Source organism: Xenopus tropicalis, chromosome 8 (assembly GCF_000004195.4).
Source record: "Xenopus tropicalis strain Nigerian chromosome 8, UCB_Xtro_10.0, whole genome shotgun sequence".
NCBI classification, from domain to species: Eukaryota; Metazoa; Chordata; class Amphibia; order Anura; family Pipidae; genus Xenopus; species Xenopus tropicalis.
The window spans coordinates 80,535,682-80,548,246 of NC_030684.2; the positions used below are offsets into that span (position 1 = coordinate 80,535,682).

The 12,565-nt window shown below is 43.4% G+C and overlaps 1 protein-coding gene across 5 annotated transcripts; it reads left to right on the plus strand.

Moving 5' to 3' along the window:
• The first annotated feature begins 3,242 nt into the window (after positions 1-3,242).
• alkbh6 (alkB homolog 6) lies at positions 3,243-11,385 on the plus strand. Of its 5 annotated transcripts, XM_031890532.1 has the most exons (9): positions 3,243-3,411; positions 4,508-4,629; positions 6,054-6,113; positions 9,222-9,266; positions 9,347-9,415; positions 9,499-9,559; positions 10,397-10,548; positions 10,629-10,745; positions 10,929-11,385. In XM_031890532.1, the coding sequence occupies exons 3-9, from the start codon at positions 6,063-6,065 to the stop codon at positions 11,193-11,195; spliced, it is 762 nt and encodes a 253-aa protein (XP_031746392.1). In that variant the 5' UTR covers positions 3,243-3,411; positions 4,508-4,629; positions 6,054-6,062; the 3' UTR covers positions 11,196-11,385.
• The last annotated feature ends 1,180 nt before the right edge of the window (positions 11,386-12,565 follow it).

Here is a 12,565-nt window from a genome sequence, read left to right on the forward strand (position 1 = left end):
CCATTAAAACAGAATACCGCACTCGCAGGTCTTTATGAAACAATACTGTGAAGTTTATTGTGCAAAACGTCTGTCTAACGTTTCGGCCGTGTCCCCAGCCTTTCTCAAAAAAAGAAAGGCTGTGGACACGGCCGAAACATTAGACAGACGTTTTGCACAATAAACTTCACAGTATTGTTTCATAAAGACCTGCGAGTGCGGTATCCTGTTTTAACAGAAATAGATATAGATATCATGCATGTATGAACATAGGTTTAAAGACATTCTGGACTGAATCTCGTTTTGGGCAGGGATTTACTGCAGTAGAGACAAAGTTTACCCAGGAATAGACTCAGGACCACAAACTATAAGTGAAATATAATTAAAGCATTTCATGAAGTAGTTAAAATATTTACATGAAAGAATCAAACACTACTAAAATAATATTCAAAGTAATTAAAGCAAACTTATACCTATGCATACCTCCCAAACATCCAGTTTATCGGACAGTGTGGCTTGATGGGCCAAGGCACTGCCAGCAGTCCCAGTTTGGGCACTAATTAGACTGCCTGTTATTTAAATATCCATGCATGTAACATTAATGCCAAGTGTACAGTTAAACTAGAGCTCAGCAATGGGCACTTTTGTGCCATAAGGACACAATAAATAAGAGTAGTTTAAATGAAGATAATGAGCTCTGTATAAACAAACACTTTTCCCCAGTCTGCAGTACATGTTAGGATTTGAAAGAGCTCATTATATAAAGGTTTATGGTTGGTCTGGTTTCTTTTAATACCTTTACTCCTAGTGCAGGGGCTTGAAGAATCAGCCATTAACTATATTTTCAGACAAAAGCACAAGAGTGTTCATGCAGACTGAACTTTTGCCTGGGAACTGGCTGTGCTCTGCACTGAGCCCCCTTGTGGCCTGTTTCCATACCCTAATTTGTTGTCATAATGATGCACAAGTTGGAGGATGGGTAAGGGTCTCATCAGGGAGGCTTACTTAAGCAATGTCATGGGAATAACATCACAGTGCCATACCAGAAGCACTTACACTAATAGGCCTATTTCTGCTGCTGTGTGAAGTAATTTATGCTGGACCAATGTGCATTCCCTGGTCCAGTTTCATTAATGTTTGTGCAAGGGCATATATCTTCAAAAACAGGTTTGTCAAGCCACCACTGTAACTAAAACCCTGTAATGAAACAAAACCAGGGAATGTGCATTGATCAATCCCCTTTTTTGTATGGTGTAGTTAATTTGGCAAGATCACTTGCACTTCTATTGTAATTTTACTTAGCCTTGCTGTGCTTTTACAACCCCCTTTTTGTGTATTGCAGTATTTAACACCTTTTTTAATGCAATATATTTTATGAAGTAGCCCATGCAAGTCAAAAGGAAAATTCAGGCAGCAAGTAATTTTCAGCAGTAAATAAAATTGCATAAAAATCATTTCAAAGCATATACATACATGCAGCAGCTATGAACTGTTCTTGAGATGTTAAACAGGCGTTCTGGAATGGAGGGGCATGATGAAACTAGAATCATGGGTGAAATTATCAGGGCTGTGGAGTCAGAGGCAATTTTGGGTACCTGGAGTCGGAGTCTGCAAAAAATGAGCCGACTCCGACTCCTACTAAATTTAAATGGGAATAAAAACAAAAAATAAAGCAAGTTTAAATGTCCCAATTCACAAACAGTCATAATTACTTCCCTGCTATAAGAATAACGCCCAATGCACGCAGTGCATAAACGAACACGTTGAGTGACCATGAAGCATGCTTTTCATTGACTGTATGCTTCACTAAATACATTAGCATATTAAAAACAGAGGAGTCGGAGTTGGAAGTATCAGAAACTGAGGAGTCGGAGTCGGAGAATTTATCTACCGACTCCACAGCCCTGGAAATTATCCAGTTAAAGGGGGCACAATGCTACTACCTATCCACCTGTGCTCTGTCACACAGGTGGATAAATAGGCCCCTAAGTCTATGCCAAGAAAACAGCCATTGTAGAGTTGGGTTTCCTCAGTTGAGGGGCAGATATAGGGAAGAATGACTGATCAAATTACATTTTCTTATCTTTCTATGCAGGCCCTTTGTTATTTATATTCTAGACCCTCATTTAAACCACTGCCTGGTTGCTATGGTAAATTGAACCCAAGCAACAAGATACCAGCTGATTCATTCCAGCTGAAAGTCCAAGATAAAGAGCTGGTGAACAAAACGTTAAACAAGTTTACTGTTTTACAGCCTGAACAGTGTGAACAATGCAGGTGGGGGGGGCGGGGGAGCCTAATAACTCTTTCCAATGGCTCTTGCCAGCATGCTCTCCTAAACATTTTGTCATACCTTTAGAACACTATTAGTGCACTGCAGAAAAAAGCCAAAGACTTTAGGTTCTTTTTGGCACAGAGTGCAAAAGGCCCTGCAATTCCCTCTGTGCTGTCCTGCCAGAACAACATAGCAAACAAATATGAAAAGTTCCCTTTTAAATGTATCCTTGATCTTCAGTATACCATAAATGTGCTGTACAATGCTGTATTAATTATTTTTAAGTAAATGAGGTTACTGGAAAGTCCAATAATGTCAGTGTAATTAAATCATCCATACTATTGGTCCCAAGTTGTGTCAACAGAGTTGTGTGATCATGGAATTGGGGGGTGGCGGACACAAGGTAGGCATGTCGAAAATTTCTCACTGCGCTGCACATAAATCTTTTTGCCTGTTTCTAATTTTCAAATGTTGGGAGGTATAAAAAACTAAAAAAATAAATGTGCTTATACAGTTTTAAAGTGTAAAGTATAGAGCACATATGGGGCATTTATAACTATCCAGCTCTAACTGCATTTAGGCTAAGGATACACTATGCAGATGATCAGGCTGAGAAAAGCAGAACTACTCTCATCAACAAAGCATTTGGATTTCAGCCCCAAAATGTGAAAGTATGCATTTTCCCCATCCTCCTGCACATATGTGCACACGTGCGGAAGATAATACAGGTACTAGTCTCAAGAGGTGCACTCGCTTGACCATATGTATCTACTTTCCCAGGCGCACACAAAAAATTAAATATAAAAAAAAAGGCATTGCACTCTGCAGGTCTGAATAAAGAAAATTTTTTTTTGGGGGGGGGAAAGTAGAGACCCAATTTTTCGGTCAACGTTTAGCCTCAGTATGCGCCGCTTAGTTGCCGCGCATGCGCATGTATGCGCAGTAACTTTATGAAGGGTTTCAGCGCTCCAGATGCGCATGCGCATGCGCACACCAAACGTCATTAAAAAAATACTCTGCGTGACTTCCTTGAAGCTGCCAACGTATTCTGGGGGCTGTAGTTCTGCTGCAGACTCGACTGTGTTACAGAAGGGGCGGAGATACAAGAAGCAGCGTGGAGGAAGGACTGTACATAGCATAGAGAAACTGGAGAAAAGGTACTGGGGGAGCAGAAATGGGATGGAGTGCATGCAGCATTGTAAAGCAGGAGGCTTGGTACTGGGAGAGCAGAAAGTACAGAGTTACAAGTAGTAGCAGCAGCACTGGGACGGAGTGTATGCAGCATTGTAAAGCCGTGGTGCAGAAACTGGGCTATCATAGAGGTCTAATAAAGTGGAGAGCTGAAGAGCAAAGACTCCTACAAGGGAAAGCAAAATAGTGAAGAGGTTGTGAACTTAGAAATACTAATAAGGAGCCAAGGGAAGGGAAGAAGGAAGAGAGGTAAAAGAAATATACCAGTGCAAGGGAGTATAGGTACTGTTGGCCACTGTGCCTGCCATAAACACTGGGGCGCCCCACTGTGCCTGCCATAAACACTGGGGCGCCCCACTGTGCCTGCCATAAACACTGGGGCGCCCCACTGTGCCTGCCATAAACACTGGGGCGCCCCACTGTGCCGGCCATAAACACTGGGGCGCCCCACTGTGCCTGCCATAAACACTGGGGCGCCCCACTGTGCCTGCCATAAACACTGGGGCGCCCCACTGTGCCTGCCATAAACACTGGGGCGCCCCACTGTGCCTGCCATAAACACTGGGGCGCCCCACTGTGCCTGCCATAAACACTGGGGCGCCCCACTGTGCCTGCCATAAACACTGGGGCGCCCCACTGTGCCTGCCATAAACACTGGGGCGCCCCACTGTGCCGGCCATAAACACTGGGGCGCCCCACTGTGCCGGCCATAAACACTGGGGCGCCCCACTGTGCCGGCCATAAACACTGGGGCGCCCCACTGTGCCGGCCATAAACACTGGGGCGCCCCACTGTGCCGGCCATAAACACTGGGGCGCCCCACTGTGCCGGCCATAAACACTGGGGCGCCCCACTGTGCCGGCCATAAACACTGGGGCGCCCCACTGTGCCGGCCATAAACACTGGGGCGCCCCACTGTGCCGGCCATAAACACTGGGGCGCCCCATAGTTGCCGCGCATGCGCATGTATGCGCAGTAACTTTATGAAGGGTTTCAGCGCTCCGCATGCGCATGCGCACACCAAACGTCATTAAAAAAATACTCTGCGTGACTTCCTTGAAGCTGCCAACGTATTCTGGGGGCTGTAGTTCTGCTGCAGACTCGACTGTGTTACAGAAGGGGCGGAGATACAAGAAGCAGCGTGGAGGAAGGACTGTACATAGCATAGAGAAACTGGAGAAAAGGTACTGGGGGAGCAGAAATGGGATGGAGTGCATGCAGCATTGTAAAGCAGGAGGCTTGGTACTGGGAGAGCAGAAAGTACAGAGTTACAAGTAGTAGCAGCAGCTCTGGGACGGAGTGTATGCAGCATTGTAAAGCCGTGGTGCAGAAACTGGGCTATCATAGAGGTCTAATAAAGTGGAGAGCTGAAGAGCAAAGACTCCTACAAGGGAAAGCAAAATAGTGAAGAGGTTGTGAACTTAGAAATACTAATAAGGAGCCAAGGGAAGGGAAGAAGGAAGAGAGGTAAAAGAAATATACCAGTGCAAGGGAGTATAGGTACTGTTGGCCACTGTGCCTGCCATAAACACTGGGGCGCCCCACTGTGCCTGCCATAAATACTGGGGCGCCCCACTGTGCCTGCCATAAACACTGGGGCGCCCCACTGTGCCTGCCATAAACACTGGGGCGCCCCACTGTGCCTGCCATAAACACTGGGGCGCCCCACTGTGCCGGCCATAAACACTGGGGCGCCCCACTGTGCCGGCCATAAACACTGGGGCGCCCCACTGTGCCGGCCATAAACACTGGGGCGCCCCACTGTGCCGGCCATAAACACTGGGGCGCCCCACTGTGCCGGCCATAAACACTGGGGCGCCCCACTGTGCCGGCCATAAACACTGGGGCGCCCCACTGTGCCGGCCATAAACACTGGGGCGCCCCACTGTGCCTGCCATAAACACTGGGATTGCCATATGAGTGCCTGATGTGAAACACAGGGCCCACACTGTGTCTGTGCCTGCCATAAAAACCAGGGAGCCACACTGTGCCTGCCATAAACACTGGGGAGCCACATTGTGCCTTTCATAAACATTGGGGAGCCACACTATGCCTGACACAAACATTTGGATTGCCATATGAGTGCCTGATGCGAAACACAGGGCCCACACTGTGTCTTTCATAAAATGCTGGGGGGGGGCACACTGTGTCATAAAACTCTGGGTGCCACATTATTTTTCTCATAAGGTGCTGGAGATTATACTGAGCCTGTTGTAAAATGCTAAGGGCCTCACTGTTCCTTTTGTAAAACAGGGAGAGGGTCACACTGTGTCTTCTATGTGCACTGATATGTGGATTATAGTCCTGTCAATGTGTATGCCAATTACACACAATGTCAATTAAAGGTTTTCCTATTTACAGTAAACCCATTCCGTGGTATGCACATGTTTCTAAATGGATTGTAAGAACACACCACTCATTTTCCACATTTAGCTCACCTGAATGCATGAAATAAAACCAATGAAGGAAATGTTTTGCTTAATCTATTAAAAATGGCATGGAGTGCTTTTAGTTGAGTTTAGATTTTTAGCGTTAGAAGCTTGTCAATGACTGTACTCTAATGGGTTTCAGGAATGCACTGCTTATGTATATCATATATGCTTTGCAGACTTGGGAAATGCCAAACTGCCATAATTTATCTGACCTGGAGAAATTTCTTGTTGAAAAGGTAAATATCATATTAAATCACAAGGAGGCAATGGGTTATATGCCTTTATCTCTTCTGCACAAATGTTGTATTTGTTGTACAAGTATGAAATCCCTTATCTGGAAACTCATTATCCAGGAATCCGAATGACGGGAAGGCCATCTCCCACAGAGCTTATTTCAATCAAATAATTCACATAAAAATGATTTCCTTTTTCTCTATAATAATTTAACAGTACATTATACTTGGCCCCAACTAAGATATAATTAACCCTTAGATTTTCTAGTACTAGCCTATTAGGTTTATTTAGTATTTTATTTTATTTATTTTTTGTAGACAAAGGATGGAGATCCAAATTACAGAAAAATCCCTTTCCTGGAAAACCCCAGGTCCTGAGCATAACAGGCCCTATACCAGTACATTGTAAATGAGGGATGCATTGTTGTTTTGTATTCTTTAGTTTTAGGAGTACTTAATTTTTATGATACATATGTCTTCTGTGTACTGTACATATCATTTCCATCATGTTCTCTAGGGCAGTGCTGTCCAACTTCTGTGGTACCGAGGGCCGGAATTTTTCCGACCTACGTGGTGGAGGGCCGATAATGGAAGCCAGTTTTGACCACTCCCCTTTTTGAAACCGCACCCACTTGAAACCACACCTGTGTTATCACATGACCATACCCATATTATTGGTTGTAGTACAGCAAAAACCTGCCATACTCTGCCTTCCCTACCCTGCCTGTGTGTGCCATACTCTGCCTTCCCTACCCTGCCTGTGTGTGCCATACTCTGCTTGCCCTATGCTGCCTGTGTGTGCCATACTTTGACTATGTGTGCCATTCTTGGCTGGTTTGTGCTATACTTGGCCTGTATGTGCCATACTCTGCCTTCCCTACCTTGCCTGTGTGTACCATACTCTGCCTGCCCTACCCTGCCTGTGTGCCATACTCTGCCTGCCCTACCCTACCTGTGTGTGCCACACTCTGCCTGCCCTACCCTGCCTGTGTGTGCCATACTCTGCCTGCCCTACCCTGCCTGTGTGTGCCATACTCTGCCTGCCCTACCCTGCCTGTGTGTGCCATACTCTGCCTGCCCTACCCTGCCTGTGTGTGCCATACTCTGCCTGCCCTACCCTGCCTGTGTGTGCCATACTCTGCCTGCCCTACCCTGCCTGTGTGTGCCATACTCTGCCTGCCCTATGCTGCCTGTGTGTGCCATACTCTGCCTGCCCTACCCTGCCTGTGTGTGCCATACTCTGCCTGCCCTATGCTGCCTGTGTGTGCGCCATACACTGCCTGCCCTACCATGCCTGTGTGTGCCATACTCTGCTTGCCCTATGCTGTATGGCACACACAGGCAGCATACAGTGACACAATGCTCGCACTGCTCCTACAGTCTGCAAAATAACTATATATGAAAAAACTTTTTAATTGCAGTACCACCTCAGTATATGTTCTTTTTGTAGTGTGCAGGGATTATTTGTGGGTTTCTACTGCTCCTACAGTCTGTCTGAGGTGTGAACAGGGGAACAATGTGGGTGATTACAGTTTGAGCCTGAGGTATGAACACTGCAGGGAGTGAACAATGCAGAGATGAAAAGGTGTGAACAACACAGGGGATTACATTTTTAAACAATACAGGGGTATTACAGCCTGAATCTGAGGTGGAACCATGCAGGGGGGGCAGATAATCACAGTACTGATACCATTTAAAGCTTACACAAGAGTAAGCCATCAAAGCAGCCAGACAGGTGGGGGGGCCACACAGAGGGGGGTCGCCAGTTGGACAGCACTGCTCTAGGGCATTGTACTGTTTTCATGTAGGCAGTTTTAACTGAACATACCTGTACCACAGCTAGACAATGATCCAGAATGGAAAATCTGGTTTTGCATTTACAGATTTTAGTAAATAAATGATAGCATTCTGTAACTATAAGCAGTGTATGCCAATATAAAATAAACATGTACTGCTTATACAGCATAGTTTTATTTGCTCTTATTTATCTTTAAATTTTATGCCAAAATTTTGACCGGCAGCTTCAAGATGTCAATCACAACACAAGAGCCCAACTGCCATGGCTACAACTAGAAAGATGAGCTTCTAGTGGGGGTGTTATGGACAGTCAAAACAGTATATTTATGGCACAAAATTGTAAGTAAAAAAAACTTGAGAGAAGAAAAGTTTTTTATGTCAATTACATGCTTATTTATGTTGGAAAGCACTGGTAAATTTACAGAATGCTGTAAGAACTGATTTAATTTAAGGATAGCATAGCTAAAGGTATGCTATCATGAAATACAATAATCTTTACTGTGCCTATATTGGTTGCATAGCTTGTATAATTGAAGGGTGCATGGCTAAACATTTTTTAGAAGTTATTGGTGGACAGTTATAAAAAAAAAATCTTATGAGTATCCCAAGCTCACTTACCTAGTACAAGTGTGGGGCCATGATTCAGAAACCTGTCCTTCTCATAATTTGAAGCTTTCTGGATAACGTATCCTATACCTGTACCATTTGTCTTTCTCACTTTGAATGTAGCTGTATTTTACCTCTGATGAACATTTCATAACATGTCTGAAGCTGCATTGGCTCTTTAGTTAGATGTTTTCTCTCCTTATCTATGACCAGTAAAAATCTCTTCACTTTTATACCAGGAAGTAACACTTTTGCCTCTGTCTTTACTTTGCACCATTTAATAATTGCTTTCCTCTTTACTGCAGAATAGGGATGTAGCGAACCTCAAAAAAAAAGTTCGCGAACGCGTTCGCGAACTTACACCAAAAAGTGTGAATATTCACAAACTTTGCGAACCCCATAGACTTCAATGGGAATGCGAACTTTAAAACCTAGAAAAGCCATTTCTGGCCAGAAAACTGATTTTAAACGGGAAAAGTTTGCGAACTTCCGAAATCGCGAACACCCGATGTTCGCGCAAATTAGTTCGCTACATCTCTACTGCAGAATAGCAAACTCCACAAGTTGACTGCCTTTCTCTACCTCTTTATCTGGGAGGTACATAATTATAGTGCTTTGTTTATTAAGCCCTTGATTAAGCACTGAGTGAGAAAAGTGCAAACTCATAATCTATTGTTTTTTACCAGAATTTCAATTGTTTATTTACAGGGGTCTGATTTGTCAGCTGCTTCTGTTTCACACATAATAGGGAAGGTCAGACCTGTGTTTTCTAGCATTTATGTTTTATGAATACTATAGCAGTACTTGACGCTTCTCCATATTTGTTCTCATAGGTCCCCCGTGCAGCATACTATGTTCCAGAGTACATAAGTAAAGCAGAAGAGGAGTATCTGCTCAGGCAGGTAAGTTTATTGCTATAGGGCAAACTCAGAAAGGATGCAAGAGACATAATAAATACACTAAACACAAATTCTCTACCTTTTAGGTTTATAATGCTCCAAAGCCTAAATGGACACAGCTGTCAGGGCGGAAATTGCAGAACTGGGGTACGTTGCTTTTAGTTCCTATAACAGTAAATGGATTCACCTGCTATTTGCTCTCTGAACCTTTCTTTATCTTAACTTTCTTTTAAAGCTAATGCCCATAAATACCCTTTTATGTTTAGGTTGGTTTATTTTTATTTACAGATTCCCCACTTAGTCCTCCTATGCCATTGTTTTGTGTCTCCCTTATTTCCCATTCTGGGGACATAAATACCCTACTCATAATGTACAATTTATATTAACTGGCTGTTGTATGTACTGAGACTTAAGGAATGCACCATTTATAACAAAAAAGCGAAAGTTGTGCTCAACCACTACATTTTAAACCATTAGGCAGGGGTGCAAAGAGGTTGTGACCACAAAATACCTATATATCAATATATAGAGGACTGTGCATTAAGCTACCAAGGAATGCCCTCCCCTTTACGCAAAACAGGGATTGTTTGTCCATATTTTGCAATATACTTCAAGCTGGCCAACTATGTCAAAGTCATCCCTTCTGTCCAGTCCTACACTGACTCATGTGATTCATTAAGAATTCTACTGCTTCAATATACATTTAGCAAAAGGACTAGGTTTTTTTCCTGCATCTTACTTGCTTTCAAGGTTAAAACCCCCATATGTTTGCCCTTTTATTGCCTCCACTGGGATCAACTGACTGTAGCTGCACCATTTAACAAGACAAATACCAGGAAAAATGTTGACATATTTGTTTTAAATCTCTTTCTACAAATACTGGAACATCTAGCAAAAATATCCACTATACCTCCAAGGTTTTTTTTTAATTTCTTTTCATTCCTTCTTCATTTTCCTGTGGTTTTCTTTCCTCTTTTGGCACAGGGGGAATCCCACATGTTCGGGGTATGGTGCAGGAAAAGCTTCCCTCGTGGCTTCAAACATACGCTGACCAAATTTCATCGCTGGGTGTATTTGGGGATCACTGTGCCAACCATGTGCTAGTGAATGAATATAATGCCGGGGAGGGTATTATGGTGAGTATGCAAGGGCTTGCTAGGTGAGCCATTTCCTCAAACCATCATTTGGTCTCCTCATTTTGTCCCTTTTGCTGCAGCCACATGAAGATGGTCCCATGTACTATCCCACTGTTACTACCATCAGCTTGGGGTCACACACTCTCCTGGACTTCTATGTACCCATTAACAAAGACTGCCCAGAGGACCAGAACCAGGTAAATTAAATTGCATATGTAATGCAATTTTACAGTCATCTGTGTGTACACATTGCTGACATACACATCTTAATTCCTCCTACTTTAAATCTGCTTGTGAGCAAATATGTGTTTGCTAATGTAGTCATGTATATACTTGAGGTATACATTATGCCTTAGATTCTTCCCTTTTACCCGGGCCAGGTTTCCAGCACAGAAGAGCAGCGGCATATACTTTCTCTCCTTTTGGAGCCACGGAGTCTCCTCGTGGTACGTGAGGAGCTGTACACTAGTTATCTGCATGGCATTTGTCCAAAGACCTCTGACACACTGGGCCCGAAGGCAGCAAACTTAGAAAAGTGTACAGCACATTCTGGGGAAACACTACAAAGGGGTACTCGTGTCTCACTTACTATTAGATTTGTTCCCAAAGTACTAAAGACCTCAATCCTTTTTGGTAGGGGGCGGTGAGTATATCAGCAAAGCAATTTTGCTGGTGGATGTGGAATACATTGAGTTTATTAGTGTCACAGTTAGCTATGGAGCTCAAAATATGTAAAGCACAAAATGTATAGTATGTTCTTGATGAAGGGACTTTTCTCCCGGAATATACACAATGAGCCTACAAAATGAAATAAAATAGTTTGCTTTACCATTAAAATGTGTGCTACTCTGTGTTTTTTTCTTTATTCACAGTTTGGTCCCACTTGAGTTATACAACTAGACAATGTACAGAGGACTGTTAGCAAAGAATTAAAGGTGTTTCCGCCGTTTACTATCGTTCAATACGATAAAGTCGTGACGGCGACGAAATAGTTGCGCAAAATACGATAAAGTTGTGGCGGCGATGAAAAAGTTGCGAAAAATACGATAAAGTTGCGACGTGATGAAAAAGTCGCGTAATTTTTGTTTCCAATCCGAATTTTTGCTATTCAGGATTCAAATTCGTGCTTTGGTAAATCTGCCCCATAGAGTGATGCATCTCTACGTTTCGGTTTAGCACAAAGGATTTTGCCTCTTGACACGGCATTCACATTTAATTGGGCAAGGTGATAAATAAAGCTTTGTGCTTGGTTTTTTTTTTTTTTTGCTCCTTCCCTCATTTTTGTAAAAACGCCTATATGCTTGAATGAACACAGAGCCAAGAACATATGTAGTGATTGTGAGCAGCATGTGTATGAGTACTAAACTGTGGAACAATATGGTTGCACCAATTCCCCAGATGCAGAAGATGAGGACATTGTGGGAATACAGAGTGAAGCATGAGGATAGCGTAATGCATTTTATATTTGTTCAGAATAAGAAAAAAAAACATGTACATGTTATGATGGCCAACAGTTGCTGCAGACTATAAAACAATGCTTCTTTCTGTATGTAGGGAAAACCGCAGCTCTCCTTGCTGAATACAGTGCCGTTGACTATGAGGAAATATGTGTCATGTTTGCAGAACAGAGGCTTTTCTCTGTGTATTATTTGCTCCTTTGCCTGCTTTACCACAGTGATGAGATCTAGTAATTGCCAGTATCCCAGCACCACCTTGCTTTGATACTGAGCAGCATTCTGCTAAACAATAACAGCTAACAAAACAGTTCCCTCCTTCAGATGGTAATGCAGGATGTGAGGGGATGTATTTGCATTCCGTGAGAGACTGAACCCTGCCGATACCACTGCCAATGTCAAGGCTTTTCCTTGGCATGGCCTGGCACGTTTTAGCCACAGTTAGAAGATCATAGACTAATTCCAGAGAATTTAGTTAATAGCTCATATTAAATATTAAGCTGGAAGATCAGTAGGGGAAATGGGTGGCCACCTGGCTTGTGTTTACAGGACAGGCAATCTCT

Excerpts from the sequence above, each read along its gene's own strand:
- alkbh6 (XM_031890532.1), top strand. The coding sequence starts at position 6,063 with ATGCCAAACTGCCATAATTTATCTGACCTGGAGAAATTTCTTGTTGAA. Across the intron at positions 9,416-9,498 it reads AGGAGTATCTGCTCAGGCAG|GTTTATAATGCTCCAAAGCC; the intron begins GTAAGTTTATTG and ends TCTACCTTTTAG. Across the intron at positions 10,549-10,628 it reads ATGCCGGGGAGGGTATTATG|CCACATGAAGATGGTCCCAT; the intron begins GTGAGTATGCAA and ends CTTTTGCTGCAG.